We start from the raw sequence: 21,445 nt of genomic DNA, 5'->3' as shown, positions 1-21,445 counted from the left end.
TTTATAGAAACAAACTAAGCATTCTTTTTTAAATGCATATATACAAGACTTATCTGATCCATCACCATAAAAACATTTGAAATAAATGTTGATTTTACTTGAAGAAATTTCTACCTTAGGATCTTTCTTTTTTAGTTTTTAATTCCCTTTGTTCCTGTCAATGTTTAATAACCCATTTTAAATCATTCACAGTTTCATATTCTGTTTGGAAAATTAAGCTCATCTTGCTTGAAATTGAATCAGTAATGTTATAGCAGGTTGGGCCTTGTTTCATTTTTAAGGTGAACATTTTTATAATAGGTAATTTTAGTGTAATTACTAACATCATATATATTTATCTGTATAAACCCACAGGTTAATCTATATCAGTAAAAATTCAGCAACAATGTTGATAGGAATACACTTAGAAATCATTTTTCATAAATTTTATAAGTACAAAAATTGACCTTTAACACAAGCATTTACATTTTTCTTTCTAGATATTTCTGTATCTGTTCCTTTTATCAGTCAGTTAATAGAGTATTAACATTTATACCTATTAGATACATTTTATTTCATAATTATTCTTACCTAAATTCAAACAAAAATTAAATGAATGATCAGTAAACTTTAGAGCCAACTGCTTATTTCTTTAACTTTTCAATAAGTTAAAGTCAGTATTTGGTTTTGTTGTTTTGTTAGTGAGGATTGTTGTGGTTAAGTTTGGTTTTTTACAGCATTATGTTTAAGAATAAGGAAACATATTCCTTTTCATTTAAGAATGTGGAAAAAAATGATTAGAAAGTAATATTTCCAAGGAATGATTTCCCCACTTTGTTGATGGATCTTAAAAGGACTAGCCTTTCACTGAAATGCACTGGATTCCTACTGACCTCTTTAATTCTTATACCCAGCTCTTCATCACCAGACTTAAGCTCTAACACTAAGCTGACGGCGAGCAGAAAGAGCACAGGCCAACTCAACGTGAACCCTGGGGCAGCCAGCGGCAACACGGCGACTGCAGAACGCAGCCGGCATCAAAGGAGCTTCTCAGTGCCCAAGAAGTTCGGTGTTGTCGACCGGTCCTCAGACCCACCTCGGAGTGCCACCCTGGACAGAATTCAGGCCTGTACCCAACAAGGCCTCTCCTCGAAAACCAGAAGCTCGTCCTCCTTGAAGGACAGCCTCACCGACCCATCTCACATAAACCATCCAACCAACCTGTTGGCCACCATCTTTTGGGTCACAGTGGCTTTGATGGAATCTGATTTTGAGTTTGAATACCTAATGGCCCTGAGGCTGTTGAACAGACTACTGGCTCACATGCCACTTGATAAAGCTGAGAACCGAGAAAAACTAGAGAAACTGCAGGCGCAGCTCAAGTGGGCAGACTTTTCGGGGTTGCAGCAGCTGCTGCTGAAGGGGTTCACCTCCCTCACCACCACCGACCTTACCTTGCAGCTGTTCAGCTTGCTGACTCCAGTGTCCAGAGTATCCATGGTGGACTCATCTCAAGCCATTGGTAAAGCTCACACTCTTGAGTTCTGGTCATGGTGGAACGAGTGTTTTGTGTAATAAGATAATGTGGGCTTAGCGCTTTTAATGATTGTGTTTAGAAATGGTTCTTTGAGAATAGTTTATTTTTTCTTTTAAAATTTGTATAGAAGTGTTTCTTTAATCTTTTTAAATTTATTTTTTAATGTGCTGGGTCTTTGCCGCAAGCAGGCTTTCTCCAGGTATGGCAAGCAGGGGCTCCTCTTCACTGTGGTGGCTCCTCTTGTTGCGGAGCTCGGGCTCAAGGCTGCGTGAGCTTCAGCAGTTGCGGCACGTCAGCTCAGTCGTTGCTGCTCCCAGGCTCTAGAGCGCAGGCTCAATATTGTGGTGCGTGGGCTTAGCTGCTCTGCAGCACGTGGCATCTTCTTGGACCAGGGATCGAACTTGGGTCTCCTACTTTGGCAGGAGGATTCTCCACCACTGAGCCACTAGGGAAGCCCTGTATAAGTCTGAACTATGTTTATTGTAGATGTTTTTAAGGCAGTCGCATAAAAGGGGCAAGAATAATACATGAGATTTTTCTTTCTGCTTTCCAGATCACGTTGCAGACAGTGCTAGTTTATTCCATTGCTCTTATAGACATTTTCTCTTTTTTATTAACTCTTAAATCCTTTATTTTTCTGAGCCTTTATTTTCCTCTTGAAAGTTCCCCTGGTTCCCTGTTGTTTTGAATTAAATCAGCAAACCAGATTTTTAATACCATGGCATGTGGCCCACAATTCTTTCCAGGAAGCCAAAGCTTAATACAGTAGAACTAAGCTGCTCCTCATCATTTCAAAGAATCTTTCTGATAACTTAAATTGATTGGCCTGTGTCTTTTCAAACAAGTTTTCCTTGAAATACATTTTTTTGATAAAAACTTCAAACTAGTGCTTCTGTTCATTTTAATCCGCTTTTTAAAATCTATGCCAACAATCCTTACTTGCAACAGTCGATAGCATGACAGCACTGTATCTGAAAATTGCAAATCTACTTCAGTGCCTGCTTTGAACAGATGCCATTGTGGTTGTACATTTATCATGGATTTTATGTTAGATCAAAGTTACTTCAAAAGGCTGCTTTTGCATCTCCTCGGAATAAAATCTGTAATAGGCCTTCATGCTGTTAATGGCTCAAATGCACCATATTCACGTATCTCCGTTTGTATCTTCTCTAATCCAGGGTTTCCACTGAATGTCTTGTGTCTTCTGCCCCAGCTGATACAGCATTTTGAAAACCCCAACCAGTTCTGTAAGGATGTAGCTGAGAGAATCGCTCAGGTAGGCCTTAAGGCTTCACCCTCAGGCAGATCCAAGACCCGATGTTGAACAGCGGTTACCAGGCTCGGGGTGATAACGTTTCATAAACCTGAAGATACTAACTGATATCACTAGTAATTCATGTTTCTGGGCGGCTGATTCACATGGTCATTTCATTATTGAGAAAATAAGTGGGAAAAAATTGGTGAAAATTAAATGGCTAAGTATTCTGCAGCTGCCCCCAAAAATGTATCGATCAGTTTTCCAGGCTGCTGGGGCTTAGAGCAAAATTGCTAACATTTCTTCCTCATTCATCAGGCTATTGTATCACTAGTTGACTTTCTTCTCGTAAAAGGTTTGTTTGGAAGAGAAGAACCCCAAACTTTCCAATCTTGCACACGTCATGACTCTTTATAAAACACACAGCTACACGAGGGACTGTGCCACGTGGGTCAATGTGGTCTGCCGGTACCTTCATGAAGCCTATGCTGACGTCACCTTGAATATGGTTACCTACCTGGCAGAGGTAAGTTCCTGAATTGAGGATAAAATCTATTATAGTTTCTATGGGCAAAATAGTGGGCTTCCCTCATAGCTCAGTCGGTAGAGAATCTGCCTGCAATGCAGGAGACCTGGGTTTGATTCCTAGGTCGGGATGATCCTCTGGAGAAGGAAATGGCAATCCACTCCAATATTCTTGCCTGAAAAATCCCGTGGACAGAGGAGCCTGGCGGGCTGACAAGAATCGGACACAACTTAGCGACTAAACCACCACCACCTAGATGCCCATCAGCAGATGAATGGATAAGAAGGCTGTGGTACATATACACAATGGAGTATTACTCAGCCATTAAAAAGAATTCATTTGAATCAGTTCTAATGAGGTGGATGAAACTGGAGCCTATTATACAGAGTGAAGTAAGCCAGAAGGAAAAACACCAATACAGTATACTAACGCATATATATGGAATTTAGAAAGATGATAACAATAACCCTGTGTACAAGACAGCAAAAGAGACACTGATGTATGGAACAGTCTTATGGACTCTGTGGGAGAGGGAGAGGGTGGGAAGATTTGGGAGAATGGCAGTGAAACATGTAAAATATCATGTATGAAACGAGATGCCAGTCCAGGTTCAATGCACGATACTGGATGCTTGGGGCTAGTGCACTGGGACGACCCAGAGGGATGGTATGGGGAGGGAGGAGGGTTCAGAATGGGGAACACATGTATACCTGTGATGGATTCATTTTGATATTTGGCAAAACTAATACAATTATATAAAGTTTAAAAATAAAATTAAAAAAAAAAAAAAAAAACACCACCACCACCACGGGTAAAATATGTGTGTGAAACTGGTAATAAGAGCCTTAACTTCATTTACTGATCATGTATTCACTTACTATGTATTATCGTAGATGCTGTATAGAATCGGTTAGAACAACTGATTCTAACAATAACTCAGTGACTATAACAGAGAATCTGAGAATCAGCGGGTTTAGTAACCTACCACGAGTGTAAGGTGTCAGAGCAGCCTTTGAAATGATGTATAGCTGCCTCCAAAGCGTAAACTCCTTTTCACTACCCTGGTACCTGTCAGCACATGCCAGAGACAGGAAGATTTTATTCAAATTATTCTGGGTGTTCAAATCTTATTTAAGGACTTAACTATGTTTAATGGCTGTGAGCTCTGAACTCATTAACAGAGCATATATTTTTGAAGATACTCATTTTTCCACCCAATATGTTTGTGTAATTATTTCCTCATTTGTTAACTGTTCAGTTCTTCCACTTTTGATGTGGAATTTCAGCATTTCTTTAAATCATTTCTATTGTCTTTTAGTTTTGAACAGTAACTTTTTTCATTATGTCTGTCACATCAATTTGCTCATTATTTTTCTTTCCTTTTTGAAAATATCATTGACTTCTTCCTTGATTATAAAAGCAGTGTGTGTTCATAGCAGAAAATTCAGAAGGTACAGAACAGTTAAAAAAAAATCATCCAAAATAATTAAAAATATCCAGAGAGAAAGACTAGTAAGGTTTTGTTGGGTGTCCTTCTGTGTTATTTCTGTATAACACACACCCATTTACATCAGTGTTAGCATCATTTACTATACAGAAACTATATATCCCTTCTTTATCATTTCACTTAATATAGCTAGTATCTTTTACTGTCTTTAAAAATGTTCTATTGAATACATGGTATTTCATCATACAGATTACCATAATTTATGTATCCATTTCCCTAGTGTTTGATATTTAAATTGCTCACAGAGCTTTCTTGTTTTGTGTGGGATTTTTTTTTTTTTTTTTTTTTTTTACCATTATAAATAATGCCTTGGTGAAATCTCATACTTAAATCTTGGTATCTGTCTCTAGGTTTGGAAAAGTTCCTAAAAATGTAATTACTATTTCAAAAGATATGAACCCGTTTAGTTATCTGGATCTCAATCGCCAGATTATCCAAGTTACCGTTTCCACCGGTGATTTCTATCCCTCCTATATATAACCTCCCCAGTACCATCATCCATTTGATAACTTGTAAATGTATCTCTTTTGTTTTCATTTGTAATTTTCAGTCACTGGTGGTGTTTGATGCTTTCCTTTTGAGGTTTATTTTGTTGTATTCCATTGTGTGAATTTTTTTAGGTCTTTAAAAAATTTTTATAAGCATTTTTCTTTTTTAAAAGAGCTTTTATTTACTTATTTATTAGGCTGTGCTGCATGGCATTGTGGGATCTTAGTTTCTCAAGCAGGAATCACACCCTGTGCCCCCTGCTGTGGAAGCACAGAGTCTTCACCACGGGCCCACCAGGGAAGTCCCTGAATATTACATTTATATATCAGGCCTACAGCATTGCCTTTGATTAACATCTCCCCCTCTTCAGCAGTTAGTTTTCTTCTCCTTTCTAAGGAAATGCGCAGTCGTAAAGGTACTAGGAGACCGTGGTGCTTCTGTGTGGAACCTGGTGTCAGATGACTCACCCTGCCGTTGCCCCCACAGCTGCTGGAGAAGGGCCTCCCCAGCATGCAGCAGCCCCTCCTGCAGGTGATCCACAGTCTGCTCAGCTACATGGACCTTTCTGTCGTTCCTGTAAAGCAGTTCAACGTGGAAGTTCTGAAGACCATTGAAAAATACGTGCAAGTGAGTATTGAACCAGCATGTTTCCAGATAGTTGTTCCAGAAAGACATCCTCTGTATGCAGCTTGTACTCGGCCATAGTTTTATGGGTGCCAGGCTGCGCATTCATTTATCAATGTCCGTAACACACTGAGAGCGGCCAAGACAGTGGCTGACCAGCACCCTGAGCGGTGTCCTGAGGAGAAAGACAGGACCAGGCCCTAGCGCGTTCCTGAGCCTTCAGAGGACACGTCTCTGCCTCCTGCGCTTAAAGGCCAGATACTGAAAGCATGTCCTGGCTTGGGGGGCAGGGGCAGGGTCTTGTTTGAGGGGTTCTATTTCAAAGGAGAAGGAAGAAGCAACTTGTGTGTGCCTGGTTCCAGACCAGGTGTTTTAGATGAGAAGGGTTAATTCAGAGGAGAAAATTGTCACTTAGGGTCGAAGGAACTAAGGCTAAGAAACGGCATACTTATACTTAAAAATACTCCAACAAACAAAACATACTGTGTACTTGGTGAGTTTCAGAGTTCAAGGGCAAATGCTCGGCTTTCTCTGGTTAAATTCATTGACTAAGCTTGACAACTTTAAACATTTTTTTCCCCATCTTCACTTCACCAGTCACATTACTTGAAGAATTTGCAAATACTAAAAATGATTTTCAAGCTTTTTTTTTCCTCCAAGTGGCATTGCTCCAGTAACAGTTGTACCATGTGGTAGATGTTCATTATCGCTTTCTCACTTGACACTCACGAGAGACAGAGGGGCAGTTCACATCTTTGCCCCTTGTTCAAAAAAAAAAAATTTGTTTTATTAGACTACCTGTTCTTATGCCTGTGGATCATCCCTGGTACTTGAGATCTTTACTGAATGGTGGCTAATTTCATATCAAACCATGACCTCCCTTGTGCAGAAGTTAACAATGAAGGGAATGCGTTTTACTTCATGTGCTTTTATTCCAAGTCCTAGACAAATAATAACATTTATCAGGCTGGTTATCCATGTTCAGTATTTTTATGGGAAAAGTGTCTTGGTCTGCCTGGGAGTTGTCAGAGACACAAAGATGGTGAAACACAGTGAGACTTTCAGGAAGAGTAGGAGTTTGATAAGGAAGGAGAGGAAGGGCATTCCAGGATGAGAGAACAGCATGAGGAAATGCACAGAGGCTAGAGACATCAGCTGGGATGGCGAATTCCAGGGGAGATTACCCACGTAGGCCTTGCTCGAAGAGTGTGGACTCCTCCTTGTCCACCAGGGGGAGCTCTTGAAGATGTTTAAGCGGGGAAGTGGCTTGAGCTGAAGATTCTGGAACGATCACTGTAGCTGGAATGGGTTTGATGGACCCAAGGAGAGGCTGCAAGTGGGGAAGCCAGTTAAGAGACCACTGAAATAGTCCAAGGAGGATTCAGCTGAGGCAGTGCCAACAGGAATGGAGGTGGGCAGGGGTAGGGGTCAGATTCTCAGGAGGGAGGGAAGAGGGGAGTTAAGAATGGTTCCCAGACTCCGGGGTTAGGTCATGAGGAAGACACGGACAAGAAGAGAAGAGGGCTGAGGGCAGAGGTCAGACGCCCAGGAAGCAAATGGAGCAGAAAGAGCCAGAGAAGTGGGAAGCATAGATGGAAACTGGAGGCAGGGAGAATCTTGAGGAGTGAGGGAACAGTAGCGTAACTGCAATGGAGGCTGGAGCTTTTTTTGTTTTGTTTTGCTTTTCAAATTAAGGAAGTACCTCATTAGCAAAAGTGGTACCTTGTTATTTTAAACTTGTTTATTTGAATGTGGACAAAACTGTTCTTTTTTATTTGCTTATTTCCTAAATGTAGCTCCTCCTAAATTATCTTTTTTATGTCATTTGCCTTTTACTTATCAAAGGATTTCCTGCACTGTTTTAAATCAGTGAGTTCTGACAGGTCATGAGAAGCTTCAGTAGCTAGGAGCATGTTAGTTTTTTTTTTAATGAAATAAGTTTTTAAGTATTGACTGTTTCATTTCCTTCAGAGCATTCACTGGAGAGAAGCTCTGAATATTTTGAAGCTGGTGGTTTCTCGATCGGCCAGCCTCGTTTTGCCTTCCTACCAACACAGCGACCTCTCAAAGATAGAAATACATCGAGTGTGGACGAGCTCATCCAAGGAATTACCTGGAAAAACCCTAGACTTCCACTTTGATATCTCAGAGGTATGTTAACTGTTCCCGTGAACTTTAGCGTGAATGCATAGGAGCAAAGTTCTAAACTAGCTGCCTGGAGAAGGAGGGCTTCCTTTACATTTATGTCACATGAAAGCTTCTAAGGCCTAATGAGGTCCTATTTTTTTTCTTTTTTAAGAACACATTCATAGGGGCTCTCATTTGGCAGCTTTTAAAAATAGAAGCTAGCCTCAGTTATGTAAAAACGATTCCACAGAAAAGACAATTTTTAAAATGGAATGATCTTAAGCATTTTAAACCATGAGCTTCACTCATTCTTTATCTGACTGCTGCCACGTCCTGTCTGGTATCTGCAACCTTCTTTCCTGAACTGTAGCCAAACCAGTGAATGACCGAGATTTATGGAATCTGCCCTTATGGTCATTTCCCCAAGCCACAATGCTTTTTTTTCTTTAACAATTTTTTTAAAGTTGATATGTTGTGTTTTCATTTTTATTAAGTTCAGTTTTTTTGGTGGGGTCACATGGCATGCAGGATTTTAGCTGCCCGACCAGGGATCAAACCCACGGGCCCTACAGTGGGCACATGGAGTTCTAAAAACTGAACCATCAAGGGAAGTCTCCCACACTGCTTTTTACAGTACCACCATTTAAATTCTTGCCTTGAGAAAGAAAGGAAATGTGGAGAGAAGAGACCTATGAACCAAACTAAGGAGTCAGGAAGAAAAGAGGACACAAAATAGTCCGATTTACCTGCTGGTCCATGAACAAACTTTTGGAAACCTGCACTTAAGTATGTTAGTCTAAGATATAAAAATACATTTGCTTTCCTGTCTCTCTTACCCCATGACCGCTAAGCCCCCTAAAGCAGAAACCATGGTCTGTCCACTTTGTAATTACGGTCTGTACAGTGTCTAATGCATGAACGTACTTCATGCACATTCTTCAGCTTGGCTGAATGAATCAGTTCACTGAAGGAATAAACTAGGTCTGCTGACATGCAACTTATCGGCTCAGTTGTAGCCAGATTGGGTTTTTTCAAACAATCGTCCCATTGACCATTCAACACTCAGGGTGAGACGCTGTTTATTGCTACTGTTGTGATGTCTATATATGACATTAAGGTATCAAATCAGTATTTTTCCATTTTAAACAGTTTATATTGCTAGGGCAGGAGAGGGGTGCTTACTCTTTTACTAAAGTTTATTCTGTTCCAAATTGGAGAAGGAAATGGCAACCCACTCCAATGTTCTTGCCTGGAGAATCCCAGGGATGGAGGAGCCTGGTGGGCTGCCGTCTATGGGGTCACACAGAGTCAGACACGACTGAGCGACTTAGCAGCACCGGTTAGCATTCTATTCAAAAGAGGTACAGAAGACCTGTAGCCAGTCAGCTGCACGCCCCAGATACCCAGTTGCTCCAGAAAGATGGGCCTGGAGAGACAGGTGGAACACGCCCAGCCAGTGTCTCTCATCTCTGAATGTGGGCCTGTGAACAGGCTTCTGCAGAGACCCCCTTGGGGCTGAAGTTTGGGAGGTGCTGCCTACCCAGCTACCACATTACAGACCTCTCAGGAAGTGAAATTTCTTAAATGTTGCCCAAGAACCTGGCCCTGACTGTTTCATTTAAATAACTGAAAACATAGATTTAAATAAATTTTTAAATACTTGAGAGTATAAGGTTGGTGATTACAGGTTGGAATGAAGGGAAGGAATTTTGGTCTTAAAAGTCTTTCAAGCTTAAACATCTGAAAATAATTTGCTTTCCTGCATGTTTCCCTTCTCATCTTTACAGTCATTTCTGAAGTGCATTTAAGAACAAGCAATTGGATTTGTTTTCAGTTGCTCAAGAGGGTGGGAAGGTGTTGAAGATGCAAAATGGTTTTTGTGTTAGTCACTCAGTTGTGTCTGACTCTTTGCAACCTCAGGGACTGTAGCTTGCCAGGCTCCTCTTTCCATGGAATTCTCCAGGCAAGAACACTGGAGTGGGTAGTCACTCCCTTCTCCAGGGTATCTTCCCAACCCAGGGGTTGAACCTCAGTCTCCCACATTGCAGGCGGATTCTTTACCATCTGAGCCACTAGGGAAGCAAAATGGTTTAGGATGTGTTCTTGAACATCAGGGAAATGAGCCTCCGTGTAACACTGAACTTCTCTACATTTTCATCAAATAAGCAGTTCTTGGTTGCTGCTGGGAGACCGAGCCACGTACTAAGGACTGTGGATGAGACAGAAGAATGTATGCTTCTCTGCTCTTTTCCCTGCAGACGCCCATCATTGGGAGACGGTATGATGAACTGCAGAACTCCTCTGGGCGTGATGGGAAGCCCAGGGCCATGGCCGTCACCCGGAGTGCATCCTCCACCTCCTCAGGCTCCAACTCCAACGTCCTTGTCCCTGTCAGCTGGAAAAGGCCCCAGTACTCCCAGGTAAAGAGTCCTCGACTCGCAGGATTGGACAGGAGCTTAGGGGGCCCATTGAATCCAGCTGTGATACGCGATTTGGGCAGCCACCCTCCTGATGTCACCCACCTGGGCATCAGCACTTCAGTGATGAGGAGCTCATGGCATCCGTATTCCGAGGGGACCCCTTTACTCTTTGAAGAGTTCATTATGTTGAGTTGAAGTCTGATACTCTGTTGCTTCTACTTATCGATCCTAGTTCTCTTAAGGCTTAGAAAATGCAATCAGATCTCTCACATGGCAGCCCTTCAGACACTTAACCTACCCCCTCTACCACTCACCCAGATGAGTCCTATTTCCTCCAAATAATAAATCCTAGTTCTCCCAACCAATCCTCTGTGGCAGGGCTGCACACTGTCCTGTGGACTGGCCCTGGATCCAGTCAAGGGGTTCATGCATGGCTGACATGAGCAGAGCAGGCGCCCAGATTCCTCCGTGCTTGCCTTGTCTCTATTCACTCTATGGGTTATTGATGTCACCGGACTTGCTGTCGAGTGAAACCTGTGCATTATTTAGGGCTCTTTGGGTGACATGTGCCAGAAGCCCAGTGAAAAACTGCCTGAAGTGAAAAAGGCATGTGTTCACTCCTGTATTGCGGCTTCAAGTGGAGCTGGATTCTAGCACACACAATCCTTAGACCCTCTCCCTCCTCCTCATGGCCCCACCTTCCCGTCCCAAAGTCCTGCTTTCCTCTCTGCTGACTTCATCCTCAGGCAGGTTCTTCCCTGTGAGGCGCCAGCGACCTCTGGCAGCTCCAGATTTACATGGTCTTTGTCTCTGACCATTTCGGGGTAGAGGCCTTCCCTCCCTGACATCCACAGCAATTCTAGAGAAAATTAAAGTGTTAGTCGCTCAGCCGTGTCTGACTCTTGGCTGACCCCATGGACTGTAGCCCACCAGGCTTCTCTGTCTATGGGATTTTCTAGGCAAGAATACTGGAGTGGGTTGCCATTCCCTTCTCCAGGGGATCTTCCCAACCCAGGGATCGAACCTGGGTCTCCTGTATTGCAGGCAGATCGTGTACTATCTGAGCCCCCAGGGAAGCCCCATTATAGAGAAAGGATTCTTGCAATCCCTACGAGGGAGGAAAAGTGTCTCCTGGTGGGAGAAGAGCCGTCCCAATATGAAAAGGAGCTGCGTTACCAGGAGAAGGAGAAGTGGACGCTGTGCAGAGGGAAACCCCTTAGTGTGCACGCCCAGCAGGACTCATCCTCTCTCTCAGAGGCTGGGAAGATGGAGTCCCCAGCGCAGCCCCTGCTGGAGCCGAGCTGGTGCTCAGCGGGTGTTCACTGTGGGCTGGACAGAGAACCCGATCTACTCTCTTGGGGGTTTGGAAAAAAGACACATGCACAGCCCCGTTCCATGTTCCTCTGTGTTGATTCCTTCCCAGAACTGCAGAATGCCCACTAAAACCTAGAGAAAGAGGTTAAGGAATCTTCTGCCATTCTTCAACACCAAGGGCCTCCTGTCTTTGACCTTGAAGTGACACCATACTGAGTGTCTCAAGAAGGATGCAGGGAACTGAGTTACATCAAGAAGGAAAATCTGTGAATGATCCTGGCCTCCTTGCAGGCTCTCTATTAACTTAAATCAGGTTAAAAAGGAAAAAAGTCATTTTCAAGCGATTAGGGTGATTGCTTTAAGAGTAGTTCTGAAGCATGTTGACATTTTTTAGGCTCTGGTTACTCATCTTTTTCATTCTCAACTCACCCATCATTCTGAGACCTACTTTATCTATGTCATTGGAAAATGTGATGGTTTGTGAAGAATCCCAATGCTTAAGGAACTGAAAAGTAAGGTTTATGAAGAAAAGCAAAAGGAATTGAATCTGTTTAACTATAGGAAGAATAAGTTGAGAAAGATTTAACATGGCTTGCAAATAATCAAATTTAAATCTGCGGAAAGTAAAGCTATCCTCCCATTTGGGGTAAAGAGATTTGTATTGTAACATAAGAGATTTAATTTAGGTGTAATGAAGGGCTTGCTAATGACTGAAAGTTGTAGCACACAAGAAAGATAACCAAGGGGAGTAATGAGTATCTGCTAAGAACCAAGGGATTGACTTTCATATCTTCTCCCTTAGGAATGTTCAGATCAGCACTGTCCAGTAGACATACAATGTGAGCCTCATTTAAGTATTCTTAACAGTCATCTTTTGAAAAATGTAAAAAAAAAAAAAAAGGCAGGTCAAGTTAATTTTAGTAACATTTTAGCTAATATGTCTAAAATATTTTTCAGCATATAATCAATATTTAGTCATTGATGAGCTATTTCACACTCTTCTTTCATACCAGCTCTTCCTGTGTTTTACATCTCTCTGTTCTCACTGGGTACATCTCAGTAATTAGCCCCGTGTGGCTGATGGCCACAGGATGAGACCAGATTTGATCACAGGTCCCCAGATTAAAACCTGTGTGCTTCTTTTCCAGAAGAGGACCAAAGAGAAGTTGGTGCACGTCCTTTCTCTGTGTGGCCAGGAAGTAGGATTAAGCAAGAATCCATCCGTGAGTTCTGTCGTGTGTCGTATTTATTTCGCTTTTGGTATTGCTTTTGCTTTTGGTCTTGTAGTTTAGATGATTCAACTATGAATTACAAGTGTGATATCCATCATCTTGATCAATCTCTTAGACTTGTCTCCACACTATGATTTTTAATCTTACTTAGTTCAGAAACACTGAAAGATGTTATTGGCTGTCTGCTCCAGCTGGCAAATAGAAACTCAAGTTGGTAAATAAAAACTCAAGTTATTTTTATTTTTTAGTATCTTGATTTTTAAAGAATATACCCAGATTTTCTTAAAATAGGTGTATGTGACTCTCCTGCACTGCTGTACACAATATACATTCCTTTGGCATATAATTTGACTCTGTACACACATTTCTTAACGTGATGTCACTGTTTTACTCATGTAAAGGTGAAAACAGTGATATGTTTTTTCCTTGCATAAACTTCTACTGATTTTACAGTTGGAAAAATATATATACCATTGGGCTTTGAAATAAAATGAATAATAAGTACCAGAAGTTAACTTCTGAAGCTTTTTTAAAAATTTAGAAAATTAAAACTGTGTGTGCGAACACTGCGGCAAAAGGTTTGGTTTTGCCAGGTATTTTTATTTCATCTGTATTATAGCATCTTTATTAGTAACCAGAAAAGATTGCAAACCAAGTTATTTTCAAGTAAAGTAAGAACCAGCAAACGGTTTCTCTGTGGAATTGCTTTTAAAATTCCAAAATGTATATGCTAATGTAGTTCATGACTGTGTGAAATTTGAGAGACTCATAGGTTCCTAGAGTAAAGGCTGATACTTATTATCACCCTGGAATGTGCTCCAGCAAGAAGCACTGCCTCCTTTGAAGTTACCTTCCAAGTTGCTGACTGGTGGGTTTGCTGCTGCTCCTGTGACATCACGGAGGGCAGAGGGACCAGGGATGACAACTGGGAGAGCGGACGGAGCCTCCCAGCCCACCAGGAAGGGGAATGGCAGCCTTTATCTCCACAGCAGCACAGCCAGCGAGGGCCACTTCTCTCTGTCCCTGTGGTTACACTTTCCCCTTCAGATCCCAACTGCCTGCTTCTGTGCTGTGGCCTTTCAAGCTAGAACTGTTTACTGTGTTACAAATACGAAAAGCCACACTAACTAGGAAAGGGAGCATTCAGCTGAGGAAATCAGAGTGCTAGTCTCTCCGTGGATGGACCTAGAGACTGTCATAGAGTGAAGTCAGTCAGAAAGAGAAGAACACCATGTGATACCACTTGTATGTGGAACCTAGAAAAAGGGCACAAGTGAGCTTATTTGCAAAGCAGACACAGAGACACAGATGTAGAAACAAATATGGATACCAGGCAGGGGAAGGATGGGTGGGATGAACGGGGAGATTGGGACTGACAATATATACAATATCGATTAAAAGACGCTTACTCCTTGGAAGGAAAGTTATGACCAACCTAGATAGCATATTCAAAAGCAGAGACATTACTTTGCCAACAAAGGTCCATCTAGTCAAGGCTATGGTTTTTCCAGTAGTCATGTATGGATGTGAGAGTTGGACTATAAAGAAAGCGGAGTGCCGAAGAATTGATGCTTTGGAACTGTGGTGTTGGAGAAGACTCTTGAGAGTCCCTTGGACTGCAAGGAGATCCAACCAGTCCATTCTGAAGGAGATCAGCCCTGGGATTTCTTTGGAAGGAGTGATGCTAAAGCTGAAACTCCAGTACTTTGGCCACCTCATGCAAAGAGTTGACTCATTGGAAAAGACTCTGATGCTGGGAGGGATTGGGGGCAGGAGGAGAAGGGGACGCCAGAGGATGAGATGGCTGGATGGCATCACTGACTCGATGGACATGAGTTTGAGTGAACTCTGGGAGATGGTGATGGACAGGGAGGCCTGGCGTGCTGCGATTCATGGGGTCGCAAAGAGTCGGACACGACTGAGCGACTGAACTGAACGGACACTATTGATACTATGTATAAAATACTAATAGATGACTAATGAGAACCTCCTGTATAGCACAGGGAACTCCACTCAGCGCTCTGTAGTCACCTAGTGGGAAGGAAATCTAAAGGAGAGAGGATATATATACACATATAACTGATTCACTTTGCTATACAGTAGAAACTGACACATTAAAAAAAAAAAAAAAAAGAATTCTAGTCTCTCATCTCTCCCTGACTAGGTGGCTGGTCATCAGTGCTGTTTTATCTCAGGTACCCATTTGCAACCCCTGTACGGACTGTGTGTTGTGCCGTTGTATAAAACCTAGTGCAAATCTTATGACTGTTCTTAAAACACAGGAGGAAAAAAAAGTATATTTAAAATCCATTTACTTTTTCCTGTTGAAAGACAGTTGTTATATTTAAATTCTTATGAATGAAATTTTACTTTCAAGGAAGACCAAGAGGTTATAATGGTTAAATTAAAAGAACATTGTTCATTTTGTTTAATATCAGTCTATATGTTCAGGAGAGGCTGCAGAGCAAAACATTTAGATTTATGTCAAGTCTGTTATTCCTAAGAAGTTATATTAAAATGGCCCAAGAAAAATGAACCTATACATATAATTTTAAAATGCTGACATACTAAAATTTTAGTAGAAAAAAAAAAAGTTTTGTTTAAATCAACATGACAGGAATTTGAGTGTGAATTCTGAACACGGCTGCTCAGCTTCTCTTCTGTAATTCAAATGAACAAGTTCTGTACTTCTTGACTTAGGTTTCTTTTTCTTTACCAGTTCCTGATTTATCTCTCGAAGGGTTAAATCCTTTGCTCTCACAGTTCGTTCTATAGTAACACATTTTGTTGGCATCAGTAGTCCTTAAACTCTTAGGTGATAATATGTATGTGATGTGTATGTGTATGTGAATCTATACAGTTTCTAACCTCAGTCAGTGTAGAAACAATGGAAAATTTCTTGGCTGCTGTAGACTGTCTGTGAACACAGACACGCTCAGTTCAAACACACACACACACACACACACACACACGTAGGATCCAGTCTTCATTAAGAAGCAACGATTTGACTCTAACATTTTCCTAGTACGTGAACTTGCGTCTTTGCAACGAGTTTAATCTGAAGGCACCTGTCCAACATAAATAATAAGAGAACATTCTAAAAATACCCACTTAAGGAATTAGGTGTGTACTGGAAATACAGTGCTACGAGGAGCCAGTTACGGGTTCTGTAGCTCAAACCACCGAAGGGAGAGCGGTTTCTCAGGAGAGCCCTCTCGGTTCACAGGTGATCTTCTCGTCGTGCGGGGACCTGGACCTGCTGGAGCATCAGACGAGCCTGGTGTCGTCCGAGGACGGGGCCCGGGAGCAGGAGAACATGGATGACACCAACAGCGAGCAGCAGTTCCGGGTCTTCAGAGACTTCGACTTCCTAGACGTGGAGCTGGAGGATGGCGAGGTAGGCACAGGCTCAGTGAAAACCATCCGCTCAGCCTTTTCTTTGCTAATGAAACGGTTTCTTTCTACCTGCTAAATAGTGAGTTCTTTAATTAGAAAGCTTGTAAACTTTATTTTGGATCAGTTTATTTAAAGTACAGCAGCTTAACTTGGTCAAAAGTCACCCCACCCTTCCTGTCTGAGCCCAGGGCCAAAGCGGTTCCAAGTTCTTTCTAAATGGCAGAGATCTGACTTTGAATGGCCACACGGAGACTCTGTGTGTGTCTAGTCCAAAGGTGAACTTGAAAAAAAAAAAAAACCAGAAACACTGAGGGTCTCAGCCTGTTCTCTGGTGCCTGGGAAAAACAGGCAAAGCATTTCATTAAGCATGAAGTTGCTCTTATGTGGTGATTTCAAAGCTTGCCTGCTACAGCCTGCGACCGGAGCCCGAGGGCCTGGCATTTTTGTGCTGTTTGAATTCCTCAGAACTTGAAATTAGATTTAACATGTAAGAGAGCTCCTGGCTCTGCTTTTGGCTGGTTTTTGACACCTGGAGCATCTGAATTCAAGTCTGAACAGGCAGATGCAGATCTGTGTATCTGAGTGATAATTGTGGTAATAAGCTGCTTCAGTTATGAGTCATGTTTTTGAAAACTGGGAGTGGAAGGAGGAGCATTGTTTTAGTAGCTTGGGGGCATATTCCAGCTGAGAGGCAGGCTTTTTCCTCCTGGGATGGGCACTAAGCTCCCTTCAATGAGGTTGCCATCTGTAAAAATGCCTGCTACCCAGCCTGGTGTGTGTTGGGCTCCACATTATACTTCCCAGACAGAGGGCTTTCTGCCAGTCACACAGTTCAAATGGAAGCCCAGATTCCAAGCTTGTCATATCCTATGGTAAGTAGTAGTAGTAGTGTTAGTCACTCACTTGTGTCAAGTCTGACACGACTTTGTAACCCCTTGGACTGTAGCCTGCCAGGCTCCTCTGTTCATAGCATTCTCCAGGCAAGAATACTGAAGTGGGTTGCCATTCCCTTCTCCAGGCGATTTTCCCAACCCAGGGATCGGACCTGGGTCTCTCGCATTGCAGGCAGGTTCTTTACCATCTGAGCCACCAGGGAAGCCCTATGGCAGGTGGGCACCTCCTAATTATAAACTTGTGGGAAATGATACTTCAGGTAACTGCTTACCTTCCCTAAAAGAACACCTGCTGACCAATCCACTCGTGTCAAGGCTAGGTCACGGAGCTGTCCATTTTTGTCCTTACTGGCCACTGACGACCCTGGCTGTCTGTGCCAGCAAGGAAGAGTCATGTCCTCAGAATGAAGAATGTTTCCTTCCCCAATTCTTCCCCTGGAAACAGGTCTATCAGATCCAGTCCTTTTAAGAGTCTAAAGGCACTGACTGCAAAGCACCTTTAAAACATGTCAGCTCTTCACCTTGAATTTTCTTGAACCAGGAAACAGTTCTGCAGTTTTCTGTGTTAACCATAACTAGCAATAAAGAAATCAACAAGTACATGTGGTGAAAACTGTTTAAAAAGTGTAATGCAAAATACAGCTGTTTTGAATATTTTCAAAATGAGCTAGAGGTCATTTTGGAATGTCAAATGGAATGTCAAAAGATTAACTTCCTAATTTTGGCAACTGACCTCATCTTTGCTCTCAGGCTAGAATTCAAGCTTAGGTAGTACCCTTTTCACTCTGTAAGTTAAAATGAGGAGGGAAAAATTGATGAAACAAGAGAAGCATCACTTTTTTCAGTCTCATACAAAGACAAATGGGCTGTGTGAAGGGATCTGGCAGGAATGCTATCAAGTAGAAGAATCAGACACAATTGCAGAGTTAATTTCTATCAAAATAAGGAAAACCTTAGATGCTCATCATTTGAAAACAAATTTTATGCTAATGTTTGTCAGGGACAGCAAGTGATAGATACTATGCCTTCCTTGTAGGGTTTTCTCTATTCTCCTAGCCAATAAGAACTAGAAAGAAAAAAAAAATAGTGGTTACTTTGTATGATTATGATTTTAAAAGAAACACAAGAGTGTGACAGTATGTATTTTATCCAAATAAGATAAACTATTTGAGAATGTTACTTCTCCACAAGGTTACAATAAGGGATTCTAGCCTACTTACAGAGTTGCAGATGGTCAAAGCAGGTCCAGCTCTGACTTTAGCTCAGCCTCTGACCCAGTTTAATCTGCGAAGCAGCTTCTCTTGGCTCCTCATCTATCAAATGGGGATGATAATACCTGCCTGTAGAGCTGATGTGAGGGATCAAGTAAGGTGACCTATGTAAAGCTTCTCACATAATTTTGGGCACAGAATAGGCATTCTAAGTGTCTGTTCCTCTGTACTGTCACTGATGAATAATTTCAGTATTTCCTCCTCTACAAAAGGTAAGCATATTTGGCTTCTAGATCAAAACGCATTTATAAAAAAAGACAAACAAGTTTCTTGTCATGTGTATTCCTTTCGTTAGTCTCAATGTATGACTAAGTCTTGAAAGGTTTGCCTTGAACTCTTCAGAATCCTTAAAGGGTGCTGGGTCTTTGCTGTTAATTGCACCTCAGCAGTGAAACAGCCCGATCACAAACACTTCTGGTTTTGTGGGCAGGATGAGGTGATGCCACCTTTTTCTCCCCCAGCAGATGACCCTCATTAGTCTTTCCATGACATTTCACAGTTTTCTCACAAATAAAAATTTAGACATTCTAAAAAAAAAAAAAAGTGTTGAGGAGACAGGCCAAAGTTGTCACTGAAGTGGAAAGCTATTTCAGAAACTGTATTTGTGATTTGTTACCCGCTACGTCATCCACTGCTAAGAGGCCTTGAATTTCCGGTGTTTGGTACTACTTCTCCTCTTTCGGGTTTGTGTATCTTTGCTTCTTAAGGCGCCTCTACTGAAGTATATACTGGTAGCACTGTTAGTGGCTGTTGTGTTAAAACTAAGACAAATGCACTTGAGTATCTGTAATATAATCATTTTAAATAGACCTCTTATTTGTTTTTCTGTCCATTCAATCTGCTACCCAGGAACTTCAGGTAAGATGATACTATTTTCAATTCAGATACGCTAGTAGGTGTTTTGCATCACTGCAGATTTATAACAACATAATTGCTTTTTCTCCCCTTGGAGAGTATGTATGCCTATTTGCACATTTGTATTGAGATGTGTGTGATAGAAGTATTTTTCTTGGTTGCTCGAGGAAGAAAATATTTTCTGAAAGTGTAAATACATTTTAAAATGTAGTTTTAAAATCTTTATATGTCTAGTTCTGGAAGTTGCATAATTTTCTCTCTTGAGGGAAGGTGAGTTTTTAAGTATGATCCATAGAAATCCTATAATTTTTCATTAGGCAGCTGCACAACTGGAATGGTTTGGGTTTGTGGTTTCTTTTATTAAAAGTGAAATCAACAAGCTTTATCTAAATAATACACCACGTCCACTTCCAATCAACTGCTTTTATTTTCTAGGAATTAAGAGCTATCTTTGTAGGGTGAATGACTATCCAAGTGAGGACCTTTTGCAACTAAAAAGGAGTCTGGTAATGATTACACCCAGACAACAGGCATAAGCCAGTGTTATCCTGGACAGAGTGACCTACGAGCACACTATATCCAAGTCTTATAGGCTTAAGTCTGAGTAGGGTCATTTTGGGGAACATGTTTTGACTTCTACGTTCCTTCAACAATAATTCTTTTTTTGGTATTCCAATATCAGCGAATATGATTTCCAGCACTTCTACAGTATTCCATTGTGAGTATTTTCTCATCTCGGTATGAACTCTGCCTGAGTGGTTATTTAGGTTTGATAACCGACATATGCACACTGTCCATCAAGGATAGCCAGCCACCTTCTCAGTCTTCTCACACACACACAGTTTTGGCTTTTGACCCCAAAGGTGACGTAAAATGCAAACACGACATCTGGGTGTGGGGAGCTAGAAGGCAGCTCTGCGAGTGGGGGTGGTCCTGTGCTGTGAGAAGGCCCGGAGGACTTTCAATCACCACAGACTCCAGCACAGGCCAGGCTACTGTTGCTTTCAACCCCTCAGCCGCCACTAGGGAAACGGTTTCAACATCCTTGCCTCCGATGCAGTTACTGCATCCTCCAGCAGGACACCAAATATTATCCCTGCGAGAACAGCTTCCCTGACTCCCAGTTCCTCTTCACCTGAGCTGTGGTCAGATCAACGCAGTGGCACTGTGCCCAGTGCAGCGCTCCTGGCCCTGGATATATCTCTCTGCCAGCTCAGTGTGAGCCAGGTTCAGGGTGGGCGACTTCCAGAACTGCTGCCTGAGACAGTTCATCCAATCCATCCATTGATTCAGTGCAAGAGAATCAGTGCTGTGAATTTGTTTCACAGTTGTACATTTCACCCAGTAATTGTCACATTCCTTTTTCTGTTTTGTAATCTCATTTTTCTTTACCCTCTTTATTTCTTCACATACTGTGTTTTCTTTTTCTTCTTGGAGCTCTTGCCTCTTCCACATTTTTTTCATTCTTTCCGTGAAACAGCTGTTTTAAAATACCAGCACAATAGTAAGCCTTCCCTACCAGGGTTAAAAAACAAACTGTTAGGTATAAAATAAGTTAGGAGGAAATATTATACAGCACAGGGAATACAGCCACTATTTTACAATAACTTTAAGTGGAGAATAATCTAAAAAGATGTGAATTGCTATATTGTACACTTCAATTGTATAACACTGCAAATCAACTTACCTCAATAAAAAAAATAAATAAAAACAATCATTTGGTGGTAATGTAGCACAGTAGTTACAGATAAAAGGTACAGACAGAGCTATAAACTATAGAAATCAAATACTGAGTCGTATAATCAAACAGTCCTAAGGATAATCATAAATATCATAAATGGTGTGAATAATGATAATTTCCACATAATATCTAGAATGTGTTCAGGATTCTTACCCGTTGCATTATACCAGAGATCTGTTAGAATGGTAGGCTTTATTTTATTAGAAGCCAGAAAAAATAGACCCATAAAACCAGAGGAAAAAACTCATTAATTTTAATAGTAATTTACATCTCTCCCTG

The 21,445-nt window shown here is 41.6% G+C and overlaps 2 protein-coding genes across 12 annotated transcripts in view; one reads left to right on the top strand and one right to left on the bottom strand.

Annotated features, from left to right (window-relative positions):
- Positions 1–21,445, top strand: part of FRY (FRY microtubule binding protein) — a 328,350-nt gene that overhangs the window by 281,713 nt on the left and 25,192 nt on the right. For all 8 annotated transcript variants that reach the window (NM_001205616.1, XM_024999814.2, XM_024999812.2 and 5 more), the window contains 8 exons: positions 894–1,501; positions 2,695–2,792; positions 3,127–3,297; positions 5,780–5,920; positions 7,889–8,068; positions 10,303–10,464; positions 12,927–13,001; positions 16,237–16,407. In NM_001205616.1, the coding sequence (NP_001192545.1) occupies positions 894–1,501; positions 2,695–2,792; positions 3,127–3,297; positions 5,780–5,920; positions 7,889–8,068; positions 10,303–10,464; positions 12,927–13,001; positions 16,237–16,407 (1,606 nt within the window). The remainder of the gene's footprint in view (positions 1–893; positions 1,502–2,694; positions 2,793–3,126; positions 3,298–5,779; positions 5,921–7,888; positions 8,069–10,302; positions 10,465–12,926; positions 13,002–16,236; positions 16,408–21,445) is intronic.
- ZAR1L (zygote arrest 1 like) overlaps positions 15,306–21,445 on the bottom strand; it is a 110,316-nt gene continuing 104,176 nt past the window's right edge. The window contains exons 12-13 of one of the 4 annotated variants that reach the window (XR_009496608.1): positions 17,572–17,874; positions 15,306–16,478 (exon numbers count right to left, since the gene is read on the bottom strand). The gene's annotated coding sequence lies outside the window, so the exon portion shown is untranslated. Of the gene's footprint in view, positions 16,479–17,571; positions 20,941–21,445 lie in introns of those variants that run through there. The other 3 variants (XR_009496610.1, XR_009496607.1, XR_009496609.1) reach the window with 3 other exon arrangements.

Source organism: Bos taurus, chromosome 12 (genome assembly GCF_002263795.3).
Source record: "Bos taurus isolate L1 Dominette 01449 registration number 42190680 breed Hereford chromosome 12, ARS-UCD2.0, whole genome shotgun sequence".
NCBI lineage: Eukaryota > Metazoa > Chordata > Mammalia > Artiodactyla > Bovidae > Bos > Bos taurus.
This window is presented reverse-complemented; position numbering and strand designations above follow the sequence as displayed.